At 47.1% G+C, this 25,975-nt stretch overlaps 1 protein-coding gene across 1 annotated transcript in view; it reads left to right on the top strand.

Annotated features, from left to right (window-relative positions):
* LOC148513469 (uncharacterized) overlaps positions 1-25,975 on the top strand; it is a 466,228-nt gene that overhangs the window by 213,372 nt on the left and 226,881 nt on the right. The window contains exons 61-64 of the mRNA XM_088481822.1: positions 193-407; positions 12,316-12,536; positions 20,753-20,899; positions 25,191-25,355. Coding sequence (XP_088337948.1) covers positions 193-407; positions 12,316-12,536; positions 20,753-20,899; positions 25,191-25,355 — 748 coding nt within the window. The remainder of the gene's footprint in view (positions 1-192; positions 408-12,315; positions 12,537-20,752; positions 20,900-25,190; positions 25,356-25,975) is intronic.

Genomic DNA, 25,975 nt, shown 5'->3' with positions numbered 1-25,975 from the left:
CATCATCACAGGAGTTCACCGATTGTCACTACAGCCTTTTGTGTGCGATACATAAATACATCTCTCTGCATCATCACAGGAGATCACCGATTGTCACTACAGCCTTTTGTGTGCGATACATAAATACATCTCTCTACATCATCACAGGAGATCACCGATTGTCACTACAGCCTTTTGTTTTTTTCTCGGCAGGTCCCATTTGATTTACAGTACCCACAGAACGACATCTGCCCTGCCGGACACTTTTGCCCTAATGGAACCCGGTCACCAGTCCCCTGCCCGCCGGGATCCTACTCAATGGCTGCAGGCCTCAGTACACAAGAGGAGTGCCAGCCCTGCCCAGCAGGACATTATTGTGCCCAGGCTGGACTGTCAGACCCTTCCCAGGCACTGCCGTGCTCCTCAGGGTGAGTATAATAGAGGAGGAACATACATTCTGCTGAATAGTGCCGGTTGTTTGCCACAATGAAACATCACTGTGGGACAGATTTGGGCTTTAATACCACTAATAATAAATGTTTATTAAAAAAAAAAAAAAAAACATTTTGAAAAATATAATACAGTTTTTGTGATTTCTGTTTGTCATTGGCACCCTGAGATGGTGACAACAATCCGTGTATTGCAGCAGTACTAGCAGGGCTTAAAGTGGTCCTAGAGACGTGGTGGAACTCGCATATCCTCAGCGCTATCTTAATAGAGGGACGACACGAGCCACCAAAAGGGGCGTGGTCTCGAAAGAAAGGGGCGTGCTCACACAATAGAATTAAAATTACGCCGTACAGTAGCACTATCTTATTCATATTACATCGCACATAGTGCCCCTGATTCACATAGTATTGCCCCTGATTCACATAGTACTGTCCCTTATTCATATTATGACACACACAGTAGTGCCCCTTATACACAATGCCACAGTACTAGTTCCTCTAATACACATGATGCCCACAGTCGTAGTGCCCCTTATACAGTGGTCACAGCAGTAGTGCCCCTTATGCCCAATGTAGTGGTGCCCCTTATGCAATGCCCCAGTAGTGGTGCCCCTTATGCTGTGCCCCCAGTAGTGGTGCCCCTTATGCAGTGCCTCCAAAATACCCACAGTAGTAGTGCCCCTTCTACAATGCTCACAGCAGTAGTGCCCCTTATGCCCCCTGTAGTGGTGCCCCTTATGCAATGCCCCCAGTAGTGGTGCCCCTTATGCAGTCCCCCCCAGTAGTGATAGTGCCTCTTATGCAGTGCCCCCTGTAGTGGTGTCCCTTATGCAGTGCCCCCATTTGTAGTGCGTCTAGTGGTAATGCCCCCTGTAGTAGTGCTCACAGTGGTAATGCCCACTTTAATAATGCCTCCAGTAGTAGTGGCCCCAGTGGTAATGCCCCCTGTAGTAGTGCTCACAGTGGTAATGCCCCCTTTAATAATGCCTCCAGTAGTAGTGGCCCCAGTGGTAATGCCCCCTGTAGTAGTGCTCACGGTGGTAATGCCCCCTTTAGTAATGCCTCCAGTAGTAGTGTCCCCTGTAGTAATGCCTCCAGTAGTAATGCCCCCTAGTTCCCCCAGTAGTAGTGCCCCCTGTAGTAGTGTCTCCAGTAGTAGTGCCCCTTACACAAAAAAAACAGTAACACACACTACTTACCATCCGTCCGCTGCCGTCCGTTGTTCATCGGACCTATGGCGGAGCTCTGGAGTGAACTCCAGCCTCCGGCTGCCGCTGTAGAGAAGAAGCCGGGTGCCCGCTGGCAACAAAATTTCAGCTCGGGTTAGGTGGGCTGGAGGAGGCAGAACTGGTTCCGTCTCCAAATAGAACTGATGGAACTCAGTTCCGCCCTGTTCCGGCCCACTTTAACCCCTAAATACTAGTATCAATGCAATATTTATTTATTAACAGTTACTTATTTATAGCACCTGCATATTCAGTTGCGTTTTATAAATGGCAATATTGTTAAATAGGCTTCATAGGACTTTACCATGGGTGATATCAGTGTTGTAGCCTTTTGTTGTATGGGATAAAATGTAAGAAAAAAGTTTTTCTTCTGGCAACAGAACTTTCGGACCAAACATAAAATAAGAGCTATGTGATCTGTCCTATAAACACTGGGAAGCGCTGTTACACATAGGATGGAAGTTACTGTATGTGATCTCTCCTATAAACACTGGGTGGCGCTGTTACACATAGGATGGAAGTTACTGTATGTGATCTCTCCTATAAACACGGGGTGGCGCTGTTACACATAGGATGGAAGTTACTGTATGTGATCTCTCCTATAAACACTGGGTGGCGCTGTTACACATAGGATGGAAGTTACTGTATGTGATCTATCCTATAAACACTGGGTGACGCTGTTACACATAGGATGGAAGTTACTGTATGTGATCTCCTATAAACACTGGGTGGCCCTTTACACTTGAAATGGAAATTACTGTATGTGATCTGTCCTATAAACACTGGGTGGCGCTGTTACACATAGGATGGAAGTTACTGTATGTGATCTCTCCTATAAACATTGGGTGGCGCTGTTACACATAGGATTTAAGTTACTGTATGTGATCTCTCCTATAAACACTGGGAAGCGCTGTTACACATGAAATGGAAGTTACTGTATGTGATCTGTCTTATAAACACTGGGGGGCGCTGTTACACATGAGATGGAAGTTACTGTATGTGATCTGTCCTGTAAACACTGGGAAGCGCTGTTACACTTGAAATGGAAGTTACTGTATGTGATCTGTCCTATAAACACTGGGTGGCGCTGTTACACTTGAAATGGAAGTTACTGTATGTGATCTGTCTTATAAACACTGAGTGGCGCTGTTACACATAGGATGGAAGTTACTGTATGTGATCTCTCCTATAAACATTGGGTGGCGCTGTTACACATGAAATGGAAGTTACTGTATGTGATCTGTCCTATAAACACTGGGTGGCGCTGTTGCACATGAAATGGAAGTTACTGTATGTGATCTGTCCTATAAACACTGGGTGGCGCTGTTACACATAGGATGGAAGTTACTGTATGTGATCTCTCCTATAAACACTGGGAAGCGCTGTTACACATGAAATGGAAGTTACTGTATGTGATCTGTCCTATAAACACTGGGAAGCGCTGTTACACATAGGATGGAAGTTACTGTATGTGATCTGTCCTATAAACACTGGGTGGCGCTGTTACACATAGGATGGAAGTTACTGTATGTGAGCTCTCCTATAAACACTGGGTGGCGCTGTTACACATAGGATGGAAGTTACTGTATGAGATCTGTCCTATAAACACTGGGTGGTGCTGTTACACATAGGATGGAACTTACTGTATGTGATCTCTCCTATGAACACTGGGAAGCGCTGTTACACATAGGATGGAAGTTACTGTATGTGATCTATCCTATAAACACTGGGTGGCGCTGTTACACATAGGATGGAAGTTACTGTATGTGATCTATCCTATAAACACTGGGAAGCGCTGTTACACATAGGATGGAAGTAACTGTATGTGATCTGTCCTATAAACACTGGGTGGCGCTGTTACACTTGAGATGGAAGTTACTGTATGTGATCTCTCCTATAAACACTGGGTGACGCTGTTACACATAGGATGGAAGTTACTGTATGTGATCTCCTATAAACACTGGGTGGCGCTGTTACACTTGAAATGGAAATTACTGTATGTGATCTGTCCTATAAACACTGGGTGGCGCTGTTACACATAGGATGGAAGTTACTGTATGTGATCTCTCCTATAAACATTGGGTGGCGCTGTTACACTTGAAATGGAAGTTACTTATGTGATCTCTCCTATAAACACTGGGTGGCGCTGTTACACATAGGATTTAAGTTACTGTATGTGATCTCTCCTATAAACACTGGGAAGCGCTGTTACACATGAAATGGAAGTTACTGTATGTGATCTGTCCTGTAAACACTGGGAAGCGCTGTTACACATTGGATGGAAGTTACTGTATGTGATCTGTCCTATAAACACTGGGAAGCGCTGTTACACTTGAAATGGAAATTACTGTATGTGATCTGTCCTATAAACACTGGGTGGCGCTGTTACACATAGGATGGAAGTTACTGTATGTGATCTCTCCTATAAACATTGGGTGGCGCTGTTACACTTGAAATGGAAGTTACTTATGTGATCTCTCCTATAAACACTGGGTGGCGCTGTTACACATAGGATTTAAGTTACTGTATGTGATCTCTCCTATAAACACTGGGAAGCGCTGTTACACATGAAATGGAAGTTACTGTATGTGATCTGTCCTGTAAACACTGGGAAGCGCTGTTACACATTGGATGGAAGTTACTGTATGTGATCTGTCCTATAAACACTGGGAAGCGCTGTTACACTTGAAATGGAAGTTACTGTATGTGATCTGTCCTATAAACACTGGGTGGCGCTGTTGCACATGAAATGGAAGTTACTGTATGTGATCTGTCCTATAAACACTGGGTGGTGCTGTTACACATAGGATGGAAGTTACTGTATGTGATCTCTCCTATAAACACTGGGAAGCGCTGTTACACATGAAATGGAAGTTACTGTATGTGATCTGTCCTATAAACACTGGGAAGCGCTGTTACACATAGGATGGAAGTTACTGTATGTGATCTGTCTTATAAACACTGGGTGGCGCTGTTACACATAGTATGGAAGTTACTGTATGTGTTCTGTCCTATAAACACTGGGTGGCGATGTTACACATAGGATGGAAGTTACTGTATGTGATCTCTCCTATAAACACTGGGTGGTGCTGTTACACTTGAAATGGAAGTTACTTTATGTGATCTGTCCTATAAACACTGGGTGGCGCTGTTACACATAGGATGGAAGTTACTGTATGTGATCTCTCCTATAAACACTGGGTGGTGTTGTTACACTTGAAATGGAAGTTACTGTATGTGATCTCTCCTATAAACACTGGGAAGCGCTGTTACACATGAGATGGAAGTTACTGTATGTGATCTGTCCTACAAACATTGGGTGGCGCTGTTACACATAGGATGGAAGTTACTGTATGTGATCTCTTTTATAAACACTGGGTGGCGCTGTTACACATAGGATGGAAGTTACTGTATGTGATCTCTCCTATAAACACTGGGAAGCGCTGTTACACTTGAAATGGAAGTTACTGTATGTGATCTGTCCTATAAACACTGGGAAGCGCTGTTACACATGAAATGGAAGTTACTGTATGTGATCTGTCCTATAAACACTGGGTGGCGCTGTTACACATAGGATGGAAGTTACTGTATGTGATCTCTCCTATAAACACTGGGAAGTGCTGTTATGCTTGAAATGGAAGTTACTGTATGTGATCTCTCCTATAAACACTGGGTGGCGCTGTTACACATAGGAAGGAAGCTACTGTATGTGATCTGTCCTATAAACACTGGGTGGCGCTGTTACACATGTAATGGAAGTTACTGTGTGTGATCTGTCTTATAAACACTGGGGGGCGCTGTTACACATGTAATGGAAGTTACTGTATGTGATCTGTCTTATAATCACTGGGTGGCGCTGTTAGACATGAGATGGAAGTTACTGTATGTGATCTCTCCTATAAACACTGGGAAGCGCTGTTACACATAGGATGGAAGTTACTGTATGTGATCTGTCTTATAAACACTGGGGGGCGCTGTTACACATGTAATGGAAGTTACTGTATGTGATCTGTCTTATAAACACTGGGTGGCGCTGTTACACATAGGATGCAAGTTACTGTATGTGATCTGTCGTATAAACACTGGGTGGCGCTGTTACACATAGGATGGAAGTTACTGTATGTGGTCTGTCTTATAAACACTGGGTGGCGCTGTTACACATAGGATGGAAATTACTGTATGTGATCTCTCCTATAAACACTGGGTGGCGCTGTTACACATGAGATGGAAGTTACTGTATGTGATCTCTCCTATAAACACTGGGAAGCGCTGTTATGCTTGAAATGGAAGTTACTGTATGTGATCTCTCCTATAAACACTGGGTGGCGCTGTTACACATAGGATGGAAGTAACTGTATGTGATCTGTCCTATAAACACTGGGTGGCGCTGTTACACATGTAATGGAAGTTACTGTATGTGATCTGTCTTATAAACACTGGGGGGCGCTGTTACACATAGGATGGAAGTTACTGTATGTGATCTGTCGTATAAACACTGGGTGGCGCTGTTACACATAGGATGGAAGTTACTGTATGTGATCTCACCTATAAACACTGGGGGGCGCTGTTACACATAGGATGGAAGTTACTGTATGTGATCTCTCGTATAAACACTGGGTGGCGCTGTTACACATAGGATGGAAGTTACTGTATGTGATGTGTCGTATAAACACTGGGTGGCGCTGTTACACATGAAATGGAAGTTACTGTATGTGATCTCTCCTATAAACACTGGGTGGCGCTGTTACACATGAGATGGAAGTTACTGTATGTGAGCTCTCCTATAAACACTGGGTGGCGCTGTTACACATAGGATGGAAGTTACTGTATGTGATCTGTCCTATAAACACTGGGGGGCACTGTTACACATGAGATGGAAGTTACTGTATGTGATCTGTCTTATAAACACTGGGGGGCACTGTTACACATGAGATGGAAGTTACTGTATGTGATCTCTCCTATAAACACTGGGAAGCGCTGTTACACATGAGATGGAAGTTACTGTATGTGATCTGTCCTATAAACACTGGGTGGCGCTGTTACACATGTAATGGAAGTTACTGTATGTGATCTGTCTTATAAACACTGGGGGGCGCTGTTACACATGAGATGGAAGTTACTGTATGTGATCTGTCCTATAAACACTGGGTGGCGCTGTTACACATGTAATGGAAGTTACTGTATGTGATCTGTCTTATAAACACTGGGTGGCGCTGTTACACATAGGATGGAAGTTACTGTATGTGATCTGTCTTATAAACACTGGGTGGCGCTGTTACACATAGGATGGAAGTTACTGTATGTGATCTGTCCTATAAACACTGGGTGGCGCTGTTACACATGTAATGGAAGTTACTGTATGTGATCTGTCTTATAAACACTGGGTGGCGCTGTTACACATGTAATGGAAGTTACTGTATGTGATCTGTCTTATAAACACTGGGGGGCGCTGTTACACATGAGATGGAAGTTATATAATTGAAGACCTATTACACAGTACTTACATAGTAGATAGTGTTTTAATTAACTTGTATGCAAAATAGTAATTTACTGTAACTGACATTATCTGTCACAAGATAGAGAGTGATGACAGCTGTAATGAAGTAAATGGACTCGTGTTTACTCTCCTGTCAGATGAAATATAATAATGTGACTGGAATGTTTTCCATGCCTAAAATATAATTGTTACGTTCCCAGCACTGTTTATAGCAGCATGGGGCTGACTGATACTTGTGATTGACATGCGTCCCTTATGTGGGGAGAGGGAGTAGTGGGGGGTTTTAGGGGGGGATGGGGGGACTGGGTATCAGGAAGTTAGGGCCCATTGTAAGACCTCAGTGTAATAATTGTAGAGAATATTTGTGATTAATAACTGAGCGATGCTGCTGGTTACAGTGACCCCGTTCTACCAGATGTTACTCTGCGTTCCGGTGTCTTAGGCTGCACTCTGACCCCACCGCCTTATTACTGCGTGGTGCGTTCGGGGGGCCCTGCTGTGACCAGGCTGATGCGGTGAAGCCTTGCTGGACCTAATGACCTGGCAGCTACATACAGATCGGCATCGGAACCTTTCTGGCAAATCGCTGGCAGCATTTTTCATGACTTCAGGTTTTTGACATTTCCCTGCCCTGGATTAACACTCGGCTCCATTTTGCTCCTCTAGGCAGCGGCATAACAGCGGCAAGGCTCGGAGCATCCATCGGTGGGCAGTGGGGTTCTGATAGAGATAGAGGAGGCCGCAGAGTAGGCACAGAGGCTTGTCCATACACCAAGTCATAAGGTCATAGCCAAACTAGTTATTGTCCAAGTCTAGCCCTAAGCCGTGTGCGTGTGTGTGACGCCATCGGTGCTGACCATACACACAGACGGTGACAGGCGAGAAGAGTGACCGCACTTTCCAGCAAGCGTCCGGTCTGAACAGGATGATACAACTGGTGTTTATGTCAGCAGCTTTTTTATTGGTCAAATACTATTTACAAGAAATCTTTAGTGTGAATTTACCGTCAACATAACCCACGATAACTACAATGATTTTCATATATTTTTTATTGCAAAGATACAATGTGTGCGGGATGTTCTCTGCTCCATGTACAAGTGGGATAAGCAGCTTCCGCGCCATACGGCATAGACGAGATGCGTCCAATACTGCGCACTGTAAATGTTAGTTCTGCTCGTCAGCTGTCTGTCCCGGTGCCTTGTACAGCCGCACACTGCCAGGACTACTACTCCCCTTATCCTGTATGCTCAGACCCAGGGCCGTAGCTAGGGTAGTGCGACCGGTGCCATCGCACAGGGCACCACAGGGCAGGGGGCGCTGTTTGGGCCTGTCACATTTCTGTTTATTATCATTCTCAGTTGTAGCTTCCTCTTATTTCATCCCCAGCATCTCCTGGCCTCCCCTATCTCTTCCCTGGCCATTCCCCATGAGGCCATGGCCCTCTCTCAGGTGCACTATATTATGTCCCTATTTATCCCCAGCATCTCCTGGCCTCTCCTATCTCTTCCCTGGCCATTCCCCATGAGGCCATGGCCCTCTCTCAGGTGCACTATATTATGTCCCTAATTATCCCCGGCATCTCCTGGCCTCCCCTATCTCTTCCCTGGCCCTTCCCCATGAGGCCATGGTCCTCTCTCAGGTGCACTATATAATGTCTCTATTTATCCCCAGCATCTCCTGGCCTCTCCTATCTCTTCCCTGGCCCTTCCCCATGAGACCATGGCCCTCTCTCAGGTGCACTATATTTTGTCCCTATTTATCCCCAGCATCTCCTGGCCTCCCCTATCTCTTCCCTGGCCCTTCCCCATGAGACCATGGCCCTCTCTCAGGTGCACTATATTATGTCCCTATTTATCCCCAGCATCTCCTGGCCTCCCCTATCTCTTCCCTGGCCCTTCCCCATGAGACCATGGCCCTCTCTCAGGTGCACTATATTATGTCCCTATTTATCCCCAGCATCTCCTAGCCTCCCCCATCTCTTCCCTGGCCCTTCCCCATGAGGCCATGGCCCTCTCTCAGGTGCACTATATTATGTCCCTATTTATCCCCAGCATCTCCTAGCCTCCCCTATCTCTTCCCTGGCCCTTCCCCATGAGGCCATGGCCCTCTCTCAGGTGCACTATATTATGTCCCTATTTATCCCCAGCATCTCCTGGCCTCCTCTATCTCTTCCCTGGCCCTTCCCCATGAGGCCATGGTCCTCTCTCAGGTGCACTATACTATGTCCCTATTTATCCCCAGCATCTCCTGGCCTCCCCTATCTCTTCCCTGGCCCTTCCCCATGAGGCCATGGCCGTCTCTCGGGTGCACTGTATTATGTTCCTATTTATCCCCAGCATCTCCTGGCCTCCCCTGTCTCTTCCCTGGCCCTTTCCCATGAGGCCATGACCCTCTCTCAGGTGCACTATATTATGTCCCTATTTATCCCCAGCATCTCCTGGCCTCCCCTATCTCTTCCCTGGCTCTTCCCCATGAGGCCATGGTCCTCTCTCAGGTGCACTATATTATGTCCCTATTTATCCCCAGCATATCCTGGCCTCCCCTATATCTTCCCTGGCTCTTCCCCATGAGGCCATGGTCCTCTCTCAGGTGCACTATATTATGTCCCTATTTATCCCCAGCATCTCCTGGCCTCCCCTATCTCTTCCCTGGCCCTTCCCCATGAGGCCATGATCCTCTCTCAGGTGCACTATATTATGTCCCTATTTATCCCCAGCATCTCCTGGCCTCCCCATCTCTTCCCTGACCCTTCCCCATGAGGCCATGGCCCTCTCTCAGGTGCACTATATTATGTCCCTATTTATCCTCAGTATCTCCTGGCCTCCTCTATCTCTTCCCTGGCCCTTCCCCATGAGGCCATGGTCCTCTTTCAGGTGCACTATATTATGTCCCTATTTATCTCTTCCCTGGCCTTTCCCCATGAGGCCTCTCTCAGGTGCACTATATTATGTCCCTATTTATCCCCAGCATCTCCTGGCCTCCCCTGTCTCTTCCCTGGCCCTTCCCCATGAGGCCATGGTCCTCTTTTAAGTGCACTATATTATGTCCCTATTTATCCCCAGCATCTCCTGGCCTCCCCTATCTCTTCCCTGGCCCTTCCCCATGAGGCCATGACCCTCTCTCAGGTTCACTATATTATGTCCCTATTTATCCTCGGTATCTCCTCGCCTCCTCTATCTCTTCCCTGACCCTTCCCCATGAGGCCATGGTCCTCTCTCAGGTGCACTATATTATGTCCCTATTTATCCCCAGCATCTCCTGGCCTCCCCTATCTCTTCCCTGGCCCTAACCCCATGAGGCCATGGTCCTCTCTTAGGTGCACTATGTTATGTCCCTATTAATCCCCAGCATCTCCTGGCCTCCCCTATCTCTTCCCTGGCCCTTCCCCATGAGGCCATGGCCCTCTCTCAGGTGCACTATATTATGTCCCTATTTATCCCCAGCATCTCCTGGCCTCTCCTATCTCTTCCCTGGCCCTTCCCCATGAGGCCATGGTCCTCTCTCAGGTGCACTATATTATGTCCCTATTTATCCCCAGCATCTCCTGGCCTCCCCCATCTCTTCCCTGGCCCTTCCCCATGAGGCCATGGCCCTCTCTCAGGTGCACTATATTATGTCCCTATTTATCCCCAGCATCTCCTAGCCTCCCCTGTCTCTTCCCTGCCCCTTCCCCATGAGGCCATGGCCCTCTCTCAGGTGCACTATATTATGTCCCTATTTATCCCCAGCATCTCCTGGCCTCCCCTATCTCTTCCCTGGCCCTTCCCCATGAGGCCATGGTCCTCTCTCAGGTGCACTATATTAGCCAGCTCCGTCATGCGCATGCGCTCTGGCCCACCATCGATCCGGTTATGGTCTCTCATCCTGAGAAGGATGTGAGACCACCTTCATTGTGAGAGTCATCGCCCTCTTAGCAGGGAACTGCGCATGTTTGCATCTGCTCTGCAGACAGGTATAACTGGAAAGCTTTGTATGCACATAGGTGGGCAGACGGGAGGCAGGCAGAAGAAGCTCCCAATCAGACCCCCCCGGACTTTCCCCGAGGTGTATGTAGAGCCACTTCTAAACAGCATGTGGCCATGCATACACTGGTTATGATCGGCTTCTGTATTACCCTGTAAATGGTTGAAAGAATGTTGATTGGTGGATGGCTCTGGCCATTCACCTATCAGAGTGGCGGGAGATCTCCTTGAACTGATTGGTAGATGACTGAAGCTATCCACCAATCACAATTCAGGTAAGCATTAATGGCACTGAGGCGCTGGAGAGGTGAGTAATTTGATTAAGTTCCTAAAAGAAATTAGGTTGGATTTGGGGGCACATTCAGATCTGGGTTATGAATTTTTTAATGGAGGAGACGTGGTAGCGGATTCAGATCTTCTTAGGTGATATAAGATCTTCCATCTGGTTTCAAACCTGGGAAGTCAAGGCTCTAATTTATGAGTGGGGTGGGGGCAGATTTGGGATCTGATTTTAAACATGAGGAGGCGATCAGGTCGCCTACCCATTTTTAATATAGTTCACTTGTAGTAAAATAAAACCTTTGGGAATGATCATTTATTTCAACAATATAAGGCGATCTCTATTTTGTTCTCATGTTATTGGTGTATATACACTATAGTAGATTGCATCTAAGTGTAAATAAATGTATGTTTTTTATGCCTAGTCAGTTTATAGAGAGGGGGGGACTTTGCTAACTACAGTATATTTTTTAACCTTACTTTTTATTGTTTATAATGGTCACTAGAATGCTCCCTATACTGTATATGGGTCACAATGCTCCCTCTGTTGTATAGAGTATCTAGAATGCTCTGTGTATTATATAGAGGTCACTGGAATGCTACCTGTATTGTATATAGGTGACTAGAAGGAATGATCTGTATATTCCATATCAGTCGCTAGAATGCTACCTGTATTGTTTGTTGGTCACTAGAATTAATGCTCTGTGTGTTGGTTATCAGTCACTAAAATGATACCTGTATTGTATATTGGTCACTAGAAAGCTCTCTGTATTGTATAGAGGTCACTAGAATGAATGATCTATGTATTGTATATTGATCTCTAGAATGCTACCTATATTGTATATTGGTCACTATAATGCTACCTGCATTGTATATCAGTTATAATATGTGTCCTGCGATTTGCTGTCATTGATTCATTCCAGGTATGTCTGTAAGGAAGGGAGCTCCGTGTCCTGCCCCACTGACGAGATTCACGGCTACCGTTGTCCATCTGGATTTTACTGTCCCAGTGGGACAGGTACTAAGATCCCATGTGATCCTGGAACTTATAGCCCTATGCCTGGGGCAAGTATATGCCTGCCCTGCCCTGCTGGGAGTAGCTGTATGCAGGTGTCCACAGTGGAGCCGCTCAGCTGTCCTCGAGGTAATGATCAGCCAAACCACCCAGTTACTTCTCATCATTTATAACCTATTTTAGTACATATGTTTGGGGTTTATTATATGTATAACTAGTTGGGATACCCAGCGTTGCCCGGGTTGAAGACTGATCCCAGAAGTACACCTGCAGCCTTTATTTGTTTACATTTTCCTAACCTATAACCCCATTCCATTGTACCTTAAAAGGACCCCACTGATTACTAACATGCACACAGTGACGTAACTACCGAGGGTGCAAGGGGTGTGGCTGCTATGGTGCCCGAGCTGCCTCTGTGGCCCGCCACTCCCCCTGCACCCAATCATGCACACAAGGTGGGCCGGTCCAGGCAGAGCTGTCAAGGGGGGCCCGGGTGTCAGCGATGTTGATTACAGCTGGCGCACTGTCAGGCATTAATGGAGAGACTGTGCCGCTGGTTGCAAGGTAATCAGAGCTCGCGGACCAGCGCCAGATTCAAATTGCGCCGGTGCTGTCTGTCCATGCCTGCCGGTACACCAGCTGTAATTAGCTTGAGTCCCGGCCCCAAATCCACACCTGCTGACTGCTAGTGGCACACAGGGTGAGGCGAAAGGCTGCTGGAGGGACACAGGAAGGCAAGTTGCTGGGGGAGGGGGCATAATGTGTAATATGGGGCACTACTACTATGTGGCATAATCTGTTAAGAGCATTACTGTGTGGTATAATGTGTAATGAGCATTACAGTGCAGTATAATGTGCATTACTGTGTGGCATAATGTATAAGGGGCACTACTACTGCATGGTATAATGTGTATAAGGGGTACTACTGTGTGGTATAACCTCAATGGGCTCTGTGGGGGCAAATGTATGTGTTTTTACCTCGGGGGGGCTTTCAAGATCTTGTTATGTGGCCCCAAAGTTCTAGCTATGTCCTTGCATTCAAACCCAGCGGTTCGGGATTTAATATGAACTTGCATGAGTCATCAAGTTTGCTTACACTGAACTGAAAACAATACTTTCTCCTTCAAGGTCCATAGGGCTCCACAGGGAGACATTGGGGTGTAGGTGGGACCTGGAGGACCGGACACCAACAGCAAAGCTTTTCAATCCCAGGATGCTTCGGTCCTTCTGCCTATACCCCGCCCACAGCCTGAGGGCACTTCTGTTTGGTTGAGGTCTGGCAGGAGCTGGATCACCATTATAACAGCATTAAGCGCACGTTTGTACTGCCGCCCCATCACCCCTCCGAGGCCCGTGACTCCAAGCCTGTGCTAGGTACTCCCAGCGGGGCTCCGAGGGGTACTAGCTAGCAGGCTCCTCGGACCCAAGACTGCAGCCCGGAATTCAGGGGACAGGTAAGGTGAAATCCCATATGCGGGGACCCGCATTGTTGCGCAGTCTTGTCTCAGGAGACAGACCAGAGGCGCTGATGTGGACACTGGTGCGCCCACGACTCCACTAGACCATCGGGGCATATAACATACTGGCGCAGGGCATATGTAAGGAGGCCAGGGGACCCGGTGGTTAATGTCACCAAGGGGAGAAGGCGCTCTCCCTGCAGCCCCTTCCCCAGTCCAAGGCGCCATTCCACTGCAGTCTTGGTGTTTCCTGGGCTGTTCCTCCCTCCCCGCAGAGCTGCGCGGCAGCCATTTTCTGCAAGCGGGTCTCCGGGAACGCTGGGTCCAGTCTCCCGCTGGCCAGGTTATACAGCGCTATATCCTACCAGCCACTGCGGTCTGTGTAGTTGATTTTAGTGCCCATTGCAGACATGTAATGTTATTCTGTGTTTGTATGTGACTTGTGCTAGCGCTAATCTCTACTTTCTACAGTGCATCCGGAAAGTATTCACAGCGCTCCACTTTTTCCACATTTTGTTATGTTACAGCCTTATTCCAAATTGGAATAATTTCATTTTTGTCCTCAAAAGTCTTCACACAGTACCCCATAATGACAACGTGTAAAAAGTTTTTTAGAGATTTTTTCAAATTTAATAAAAATAAAAAAAAAAACACTAAGAAATCTCATGTATATAAGTATTCACGGCCTTTGCCATGAAGCTCAAAATTGAGCTCAGGTGCATCTTGTTTCCACTGATCATGATTTTGAAAGGCATACACCTGTCTATATAAGGTCCCACACTTGACAGTGCATGTCAGAGCATAAACCAAGCTTGAAGTCCAAGGAATTGTCTGTAGACCTCCGAGACAGGATTGTCTCGAGGTGCAAATCTGGGGAAGGGTACAGAAAAATATCCGCTGCTTTGAAGGTCCCAATGAGCACAGTGGCCTCCATCATCCGTAAATGGAAGAAGTTTGGAACCACCAGGATTCTTCCTAGAGTTGGCCGGCCGTCTAAACTGAGCGATCGGGGGAGAAGGGCCCTAGTCAGGGAGGTGACCAAGAACCCGATGGTCACTCTGTAAGTGCTACAGCATTCCTCTGTGGAGAGAGGAGAACCTTCCAGAAGAACACCCATCTCTGCAGCAATCCACCAATCAGGCCTGTATGGTAGAGTGGCCAGACGGAAGCCACTCCTTAGTAAAAAAAAAGCACATGGCAGCCCGCCTGAAGTTTGCCAGAATGCACCTGAAGGACTCTCAGATCATGATGAGACAAAGATTGAACTCTTTGGCGTGAATGCCAGGCGTTCTGTTTGGAGGAAACCAGGCACCGCTCATCACCAGGCCAGTACCATCCCTACAGTGAAGTATGGTGGTGGCAGCCTCATGCTGTGGGGATGTTTTTTATCGGCAGGAACTGGGAGACTAGTCAGGATAGAGGGAAAGATGAATGCAGCAATGTACAGAGACGTCCTGGATGAAAAACTGCTCCAGTGCGCTCTTGACCTCAGACTGGGACGACGGTTCATCTTTCAGCAGGACAACGACCCTAAGCACACAGCCAAGATATCAAAGGAGTGGCTTCAGGACAACTCTGTGAATGTTCTTTAGTGGCCCAGCCTGAACCCAGACTTGAATCCAATTAAACATCTCTGGAGAGATCTGAAAATGGCTGTGCACCGACGCTTCCCATCCAACCTGATGGAGCTTGAGAGGTGCTGCAAAGAGCAATGGGCGAAACTGCCCAAATATAGGTGTGCCAAGCTTGTGGCATCAAATTCTGCCAAAGGTGCATCAACAAAGTATTGAGCAAAGGTTGTGAATACTTATGTACATGTGATTTCTTAGTGGTTTTTATAAATAAAGTTAGCAAAAATCTCAAAAAAAACTTTTTTCACGTTGTCATTATGGGGTACTGTGTGTAGAATTTTGATGACAAAAATGAATTTATTCCATTTTGGAATACGGCTGTAACATAACAAAATGTGGAAAGCGTTGTGAATACTTTCCGGATGCACTGTATACTATACAGATTATAAATTTCCCTTTATTCTACTATACACTGACATACTAAGGTATAAGGGGGTTCATTGTACCTCACATTTCCCAGATACTTGAGAGTGCTGTCACATACTTTATAATGCGGTTGCACGCTACACTGTGCCTTATTATCCAGGGTGTTCACTGCACTGTATCATACTGTGTACTTTGTTATTTCTGTGGCTATGTCTGGCAGAGGAAAGAATAACAAGCTGCCTGATGCTCCTGCTCTGGTGTCTTGTAAGTCCTGCTCTGCGGGCTTACCCACAGAGGACCTTATTCAGGATGGTCTCTGTATTGTTACACACCCTCAGGCACCTCAGCCCCGGTGTCTCTCCCTCAGGACCCACCGTGTGCTGCCTTTTCACAAATGCTGGCAAAACTTGTGGACCAAGTAGCAGTCCCCGTGGTAGCTCCCCCTATGGGATGGCCACAGCTGGTACTCCCTGCAAGTCCTTTGCCTCTCCCATGGGTAGACGTACTGTCTACCTCAGAACAGAGTTTGGCTAATACCTCTATGGTTTTTAAGCAAATGCTGCAAAAAGATAAACCTTTACCTACTAAGCGTGCTGTGTTATCTTCCCAATCCACACAGTTATCTGATTCTGAGATATCATCTGGGGAGGCAGAAGACACAGATCTCTCTCACTCTGACTCAGTCTCAGGAGAAGGGGAGTCACCCTCTAAGCTACATATACCTGCTCTTGTGAGAGCTGTTAAAACTATTCTACAAATAGAAGAGGATGAACCAGCTCCTAAGAAACAACACGCACTTTTTAAGCGACAAAAGGTTGTTTTACCAGAGTTTCCTCACTCTGACCAGCTATCTGATCTCCTCAAGAGCCGAGTGTCAATTCACTCAATTCGCCCAGTTTCCTTCCAGGCCCCTACAACATCTCAGCCTCTCCAGGTGGAATGGGCTACCCCACCTGCCCAAATCCCAGACGATGAGCCCTCCCCCCAGAAGTTTGCCTGTCCCTAACCTGGTGGCTACAGACTTCCCATTTGAACAAGGGTTGTCCCTTTTGGATCCCGGTCTGGGCTCTTCTCACCACAGACACAAGCCTCCGAGGGTGGGGTGCAGTAACTGACCAGCACTCCTTCAAGGGCTGATGGTCCCCAGTCGAGGCAGTATTACCAACTATTATCCTGGAACTTCGAGTCATCTACAGAGCTCTGGCTCAGAATATTATGAAAAACAGGCCAGTACAAATTCAGTCTGACAACGCCACAGCAGTGGCCTAACTCAATCACCAAGGGGGCACTTGAAGTCCATCAGCAATGACAGATGTGTCTCAAATTCTCACATGGGCCGAAAGCAATCTCCCAGCTATCTCTGCAGTGTTCATCAGGGGATTCTCAATTGGGATGCAGATTTTCTCAGCCATCACGACGTGCATGCAGGAGAATGGTCTCTGCATCCAGAAGTCTTTCAGCTTCTAGTGGATCTCATGGCCTCAAGACACAACAACAAACTTCCAATTTATGGAGCCAGAACACAGGACCCCGATGCAGCATTCATAGACGCATTGTCGGTGAAATGGAACTTCCATTTGGCATATCTCTTCCCTCCAATATCCCTACTTACTCGAGTGCTTCGAAAGTTCAGACAGGAGGGGGCACAGGGCCTGATTCTGACCCGCTCACGAGCACTGAGCGCTCGCGAGTGGGTCGATGGTGCCCTAGTGCACATGCGCACGACAGAGGGATAGAGCCAAAAGCACTCCTGGGCTTGCAGCAGCGAGACCCTACTACAGGGTCTTGTCGCAAGCCCGATGGTCGCAATGGTCTTGACCATCGCGACCATCTTTTTGACCGCTCGCATAAGCTGTGGGTGGTCACCCACAGCTATGCGAGCGGCCAGGAGGCCGCTCCAATAAGAGGTAGGAGGGCCCTGATTCAGAGCGAGTGCTCTTATCAGAGCGTCCGGCCCTGAATCAGGCCCACAGTCCTGTTCATAGCTCCGGCTTGGCCCAGACGTCATTGGTACTATGGTCTTCAAAGGCTCTCCATAGACACTCCTCTGCAACTTCCTCTACAAAGAGAGCTGTTGTCTCAGAGTCCATGTCTACAGACGGGCTGTCTGTCTTTAATGGCTTGACTCTTGAGACATCCCTCCTCATGGCTAAGGGTTTCTCCAGCTCTGTGGTCCAAACCATGCTCAGAGCATGTAAACCAGCCTCAGCCAGGATTTATCACAGATTATGGCATACATATTTCCAGTGGTGTGCTCTAAGAAACTATGACCCGCAAGTCTTTAAAGTTTCTCAAATTCTTGCCTTTCTTCAGGCTGGAATTGATCTAGGCCTCCGCCTAGCATCTCTGAAAGTGCAGGTCTCTGCTTTGTCTATCTGGTTTCAGCGCAGAATTGCTACTATACCGGATGTTCACACCTTCATGCAAGGTGTTCTATGTATACAACCTCCCTTTGTTCCACCTGTGGCTCCTGGGATTTGTCAGTGATGCTCCAAGCACTTCAGGAACCTCCATTCGAACCCCTGGGATCAATGGATGTCAAGTGGCTCACGCCGAAGACTCTGTTTCTTCTGGCTATAGCATCTGCCCGTCGGGTATCAGATTTAGGAGTGCTTTCATGTCGCTCCCCCTTTTTAATATTTCATCAGGACAGGGCTGTTCTTCGTACATGCCCAGGTTTCCTTCCCAAGGTGGTTTCTCTCTTCCACCTGAATGGATCTGGCTTTTAATTCACCAGACATCTGGGCAGGTGAGGTCTCGTTGGACGTGGTCCGTGCTCTGAAGATCTACATGGACCGCACCAGTTCCATCAGGAAATTGGACTCCCTCTTTGTCCTATATGGATTCCGCAAGAAGGGATGGCCAGCTAACAAACAGACTCTGGCCAGATGGATTTGTATGACTATCTCAGAGGCTTACACGCAGTCTGGCCTTCCTGTGCTGACTACAGTCTCTGCTCATTCTACTCACTCTGTGGGTCCCTCATGGACACCCTGGCATGGTGCCTCAACTGAACAGATATGCAAGGTGGCCACCTGGTCTTCTGTCCACACCTTTCTTAGGTTCTATGCTTTTGATACATTTGCCTCTAAGGATGCTTCCTTCGGCTGTAGGGTTCTCCTATCAGTGTAGGAGCATTCCCCCCCTTAAAAAACTGCTTTGGGACATCCTTGATGTCTCCCTGTGGAGCCCCGATCCTAGCTTCTATGGGTGTCTTCTCTTGGTCACTTGTTTTCTTCTCTGTGTGAGAGTGTGATTCCTCAGTGTACCAGTCTTCCTTCTCTCCTATCCTGCTCCTGCCTTGGGCTTGTTAACAAAACTAAAGTGCCCTCAGGCTGTGGGCGGGGTATAGGGAGAAGGACCGGAGCATCCTGGGATTGAAAAGCTTTGCTGTTGGTGTCCGGTCCTCCAGGTTCCACATATACCTCAATGTCTCCCTGTGGACCCTATGGACTTCGAAGAAAGAGCTTTAATGAAGGAAAGTTTTACCATAACTCTCCTTTTTTTAGCTTGCTCACAGATTTTGTCAAACTGCCAATTTCCACTGGATCCAGCCTCGGAACCTGTGTAATTTAAGAGTGTCCCCATTTTTAGCGTTTGTGTGACAGTGTGTGGCTCTGACTAAATTCAAACCTAGGCAAAACCTAATCCTGGTCAAACTATACCACCATTCCAAATTTGGTGGAGCAAGGTCCAAAACCCTGGCCGTGTATAAAGGACAGACAGACACGTTGTCTCGCATATTATATAGATATATCACCTCACATCATTCTGATTTTGGTGAATCTGTATGGCCAGCCTTTGCCTGCTGCACGGGGCGTGTTCTCATTGGGGCATGCATAGACATGCGTAGCACTTTGGAAGCGCTCTCCCCATCCCTTCCCCTAAAAACCTGTCTGCGATGCAGCGTGTACCTGCTGCTGGTATTGAAGTGCCATCATTTAATATATTCCAACTGTCCTCGAGTCAGCACAAAATCGGGACTACTCCACCTAAATTGGGTCAGTTTGGGGGATATAATAATATGCATATAAACCTGTGAACATTATTGAGCAAGTATAGCCAGAGTGAAAGACTATGCATTACTGAGCTGCATAATGTACATGTAATAACTGGAGTGCCTATATTCAACTATAAAAGTACAGTAGGGTATGTATCAGTCCTCTGCAGCTGGTTGTCATCTTGGGAGGGAGGGTCTCCGCTAACTAAGTAGGCAGCGAAATGCGCTGTAGGGCTTGAATGATTCGTACCCAAGACCAGTGATCTCACAGTTACAAACGCCTACAGAATCCACCATGTGCAATGTATTAGGTCCCATTTGGACCATGTCCTAAACATGTGGGAGGAGCTTCGGCTGTCTGTTATGGCGTAGGGGAGGTAACACTATACCCATGGTTGTCTACTCTCCCGCCATGTCCGGGAGTACCTGCAGAGTGACAGGACAACAGAACACACCTCCCTAATGAAGATGGGTGGGACATGATGACACAATTTGCATTTTTATAGCCCTGCCCCCCACTAGGTAAGTTCTGAGGGTGCGATGATGCAAAACGCATTGCCACAATCCCTGCATTAAGGACTTTACTTTATTACTGAGCTGCAGGGGAATGTCAGGGTAACACGGCACAATCCATATTTCCTCTATGTAAAGTTTAGTATCTCTTTATATCTCTTTATGGTGGAATCATCCCCCAGAATATCCTGTACCTGCTCTTGGTCTAACCATGGGCAAATACTAAGCTTCATCTTCTGATTCCAGGTGAGACAGTGTCCTGTGGATCAGGACTGTCATCCCAATGCAAGGACAGAGGAAAGATGTGTGCTGGGAACCGGTGCCCATTCAATGCCATGTGCACTGTCCTTATAGTCATATCATTCTGTTTCTTCCCAGGTAATTACTGCCCAGCCATGACTGCAGCACCTGTTCCATGTCCAGCTGGCACATTCAATCCTCTAGAAGGGGCGCTAACATCTGCCTCCTGCAAGAGGTGTCCAGCGGGGAGATACTGCCGTGGGGAGGCGAATTGGGAGCCTGACGGTACAGTATTCAACTGTTCTATGGGCCAAATGGGTACAAGCATGGAAGGCACAGGGTAACTGGAGAGCCTGGTATGCCTGTGGTGACCCTCATACTGGGTACAGATATGGAGGGCACAGAGTAACTGGAGACCCTGGTATGTCTTTGGTGACCCTTATACTGGGTACAGATATGGAGGGCACAGGGTAACTGGAGAGCCTGGTATTCCTGTGGTGACCCTCATTCTGGGTAAGCATAGTCATGGGGTGGGTTACGCAAAGTCATGGGGTGGGGTATGTATAGGCATGGGGTGGGCTACGCATATCTTGCATGCATACAAACCTGACTGGAGAAAGGAAGCATCCATGGCACTTTACACTATAGGGCCAATAGGGAGCTCATATTATCTTCCAAAGTCAGTTACACAAAATTCTCCCCCACGTACTGCGAAATAGCTCATTTAGCTTCACTTGTGTAAATAGTATATGTATACTAGGGGTGTGCACCGGCCACTTTTCGTGTTTTGTGTTTTGGTTTTGGATCTGGATCTTTCTTCGTGTTTTGGATCTGGATTGGTTTTGCCAAAACCACCCTTCCGTGTTTTGGGTTCTGGGTTTTGTGTTTTGGATCTGTATTTTTTTGAAAAAAAGCATAAAAACGGCTAAAATCACAGAATTTGTAGGTTTTTCTGCTTCTATGCTATTATTAACCTCAATAACCTTAATTTCCAGTCTATTCTGAACACCTCACACCTCACAATAGTGTTTTTATGTCCAAAAGGTTGTACCGAGGTAGCTGGATGACTATGCTAAGCGACACGAGTGGGCGGCACAAACACGTGACCCATCTAGGCGTGAAACTGCAGTGGCAGACAGGATGGCATTGAAAAACTAGGCCCCAAACTGTACATACTGCAAAGAAAAAAAAGAGGTGCAAGATGGAATTGTCCTTGGGCCCTCCCACCCACCCTTATGTTGTATAAACAGGACATGCACACTTTAACAAACCAATCATTTCAGCGCCAGGGTCTGCCACACAACTGTGGCTGAAATGATTGGTTCGTCTGGGCCCCCACAAAACAAGCTGGCAATTAATCTGTCCCTGCACAAACTGGCTCTACGGAGGCAAGATGTCATCCTCATCCTCCTCATCCACCGATTCCTCACCCTCTTCAGTGTGTACATCATCATCCTCACAGAGTATTAATTCGTCCCTGCTGGAACCACAGGTCAATCTGTACGTTCTGGAGGCTGGTCTCCCTGGAAGAGTTGATAATTAATTTTATGAACATCATCTTCTCCACATTTTGTGGAAGCAACCTCCTACGCCTTTCGCTGACAAGGTTCCCGGCTGCACTAAACACTCTTTCGGAGTACACACTGGAGGGGGGGCAACTCAGGTAAAATAGAGCCAGTTTGTACAGGGACCTCCAAATTGCTTCTTTTTCCTGCCAGTACAGGTACGGACTGTCTGACATGCCTACTTGGATGCTGTCACCGATGTAATCCTTTAACAGACAGACGCACGCTTGTCGCTGCTGCTTTGAGGATGCAAGTGCGGCTACAGCCCACACAATTCACAAAGACAGAAAAAAAAAAAGAATATTTTTATTGTTTGTGGAGCGCACTTTCAGGGTTACACCACCCTTTAACTGACAGACGCACGCTTGTCGCTGCTGCTTTGAGGATGCAAGTGCGGATACAGCCCACACATTTCACAAAGACCGAAAAAAAAAGAACAATATTTTAATTGTTTGTGTAGCACACTTTGAGGGTGTCACCACCCTTTAACAGACAGACGCACGCTTGTCGCTGCTACTTTAAGGATGCAGGTGCGGCTACAGCCCACACATTTCACAAAGACAGAAAAAAAAAGAACAATATTTTAATTGTTTGTGTAGCACACTTTGAGGGTGTCACCACCCTTTAACAGACAGACGCACGCTTGTCGCTGCTGCTTTGAGGATGCAGGTGGAATCTAGACGGGATTTGGAACCAAGGACACACTACCTCCATCAATTGTCTAAATCCCACTGCACTAATGGCGGATACCGGACGCACGTCTAACACCAACATAGCAGTCAAGGCCTCAGTTATACGTTTTGCTTCAGGATGACTGCTGTCGTACTTCATCCTCATCGCTAGGGACTGTTGGAGGGTCAATTGTTTAGTAAAAGTAGTGATGTTCCTACTTCCTCTCTGGGATGATGAACAACTCCCAGCAGCAGCAATAGCACTAGGAGGAAGTGGATCTTGATCTTTCCCTATTTTATTTTTATCGGAGAAAGTTTGGTCCTCCATTTATGTTATATTGATATATACGTGCGGCTAAAGCGCACACAAACACAGAAAATATTTTTTTATTTTTGCTGGAGAGTAGTGCACTTTGTGGGTTACACCACCCTTTAAGAAATGAGCCAGCCGGCTCTTTACTTATGGGACACAGGCGCACGCTTGGCGCTGTTCCTTTGTTGATGCACGTGCAGCCACAGTGCACATAAGTCACAAACACAGAAAATATATATTTTTTTGTTTTGGAGTGTACTTTGGGGGTTACAGCACCCTTTAACGGTCAAGCCAGCCGGCCCTTTACTTATGACACAGGCGCACGCTTGGCACTACTTTGTTGATGCACGTGCGGCTACTGCGCACACAATTCACAAACACAGAAAATTATTTTAATTTTTTGGTTTGGACTGGAGTGTACTTTCAGGGGTTACAGCACCCTTAACGGTCAAGCCAGCCGGCCCTTTACTTATGACACAGGCGCACGCTTGGCACTACTTTGTGAATTGTGTGCGCAGTAGCCGCACGTGCATCAACAAACACAGAAAAGATATTATTTTTTTAGCACTTGGGGGGAGCACCCCTGATGGACAGAGCACCCCCTGGACAACACTACAGCACCCCTTTAGGACTGGGACACTGCACAGGACTTTGGAGTGGACACAGCCCCTATGGAGAACTGACTGCACAACACAGTCCAGCCAGCCCCTATGGACTTTGAAGTAGTGGACACAGCCCCTATTAACAACAGCAGCACAGCACAACACAGCCAGCCCCTATGGACTTTGAAGTAGTGGACAACAGCAGCACTACACTACACTACACTACACAGCCCTAACTCCCACCCTCCCTCTTCACTGTCCACAGCCGAGTGAGAAAATGGCGCCGACGCGGGTACCTTATATAGGATCCAAAACCCGCGAGACTCGGAAGGCGGGATGATGACGTTTTGCCTCGATTTCAGATCCGAGTCAGGCGGGAAAAGTCGAGCCTGCCTCGGATCGGACTCGGATCGGGGGGGCTCGGGGGGGTTCGGATTTCAGAAATCCGAACCCGCTCACCCCTAATGTATACTGCAAACTCGCACCGCGAACCCACGTTTTTTTTTTTTGTGTGCATGGTAGGGCAAATCTTTATTGTAAGGTATAAATGTCAGGGTGCAGAACCCCTTAGACAGCCCCTTAATTACTAATTAGGCATTTAGAAGTTTTCACTAAGCTTAATTGGCCCAATAATTACATGTCATTTTTAGGTGTTAAAAAAAAATGGACTCAAATTACCCCCAATTAAACATTTTCATTAGTTTAGACACCCCAAATTTAATGTAAATATTTATTTTTTTAAATGAAAAATAATTGTTTTTTTATTTATTTTTATTTATTTTTTTGAAAAAAATTGAAAGTGGCCTCAAATTACCACAAAATCACACTGTTTTTGTACCTTTTTTGCATTTTTTAATTAATTTGTTTGAGATTAAGCGTAATTTTATTTATTTTTTTTAAATGAAACAAAACAAAAACACAAATCAGCCATTTGACACCATTTAAGTACTTTTCTTACGCCCACTAGCAGCTTTCTATATAATTCTGCCAAGGAAATTATCACTTTTTTGGGGTCCAGTATGGTTTTTCATACCCTTCTCCCAAGTCGCATGCTATAGAAAATTCACGAACCCTCCCATCGAGTAGCGCGAGTTATTTCTAATTGGATTGCGCGTCTCGGGAGTGAATATTCGTGCGAAGTGTGTGAGTTTCATGAAACAATCTCGCACCTAATTGGATTGCTCCCATGGTAGGGTACGCAGCTACAATACATACTGTAAGGGGAGGGGTGGAGAAAAGGGACCAGCACTATTCTAAACTTAATTGCACTAAATCATTATGTGAGTGGGGTGTGGTGAGAATTATGTGTAGATCGCCCCTAACATCTGTATCTTTATAGAACCACTATGACCCCATGGATGGTGTATCTGACCGGCTTCTATGTAATGTGAGTCACAATTACAGTCTCCCCCTCTCTCTGCACAGGGCTGTGCTCTGCCGGCTACTACTGTGAAGGGGAAGCAGCCGACACCATCCCCCAGAAGACTACTCTCTTCCCGCTCAATGGTCCATGTCCTGCTGGCCATTACTGCCCTGAAGGAACACGGAATCCCAAGCCCTGCCCTGTCGGCACTTTGAAAACCACAACAGGTCAGTGAATCCTGCCTGGAGTAATGTAGATGAGCAGGATCTATACATGCGGTGCCTCTGGTAATGGTGGATATGGTTTCCTGCTTCAGAGATAGCAGTAAATTAAAATGGAGCAATTTGCACCAGGGGTGTATCTAGTGATCCAAGCGCCCCTGGCAATGTAATGGACTGCCCCCCCCCCCCCCTATGCAGTGCCCCCAATAGTAATCCCCCAGTAGTAATCCCCCTATGCTGCATTGCTCCTAGTAGTAGCCCCCCCTATACAGTGCCCCTGGTAGTAGCCCCCTATACAGTGCACCGGGTAGTAGCCCCCCTATACAGTGCCCCCAGTAGTAGTCCCCCCCATACAGTGCCCCCCAGTAGTAGACCCCAGTAGTAGTCCCCCCACTGTACAGTGCTCCCAGTAGTGGCCCCCCCCATAAATTGCCCCCAGTAGTGGTCACTCCTATACAGTGCATCCCAGTAGCGGGAACCCCCCCATAAAGTGCCCCCAGTAGCGGCCACCCCCTATTTCAGTGCCCCCCCCCCCTAGTGCCAGGCTTACACACACAAACACACACACAAAGAACAAAAAAAAATTCAACTTACCTGATCACCGCTCCTGACGCTCTGGGTCCCGG

Source organism: Taudactylus pleione, unplaced genomic scaffold, assembly GCF_031769625.1.
Source record: "Taudactylus pleione unplaced genomic scaffold, aTauple2 ptg000278l, whole genome shotgun sequence".
NCBI lineage: Eukaryota > Metazoa > Chordata > Amphibia > Anura > Myobatrachidae > Taudactylus > Taudactylus pleione.
The sequence above is the reverse complement of the archived record's forward strand: the minus strand, read 5'-3'. Positions and strand labels throughout refer to the sequence as shown.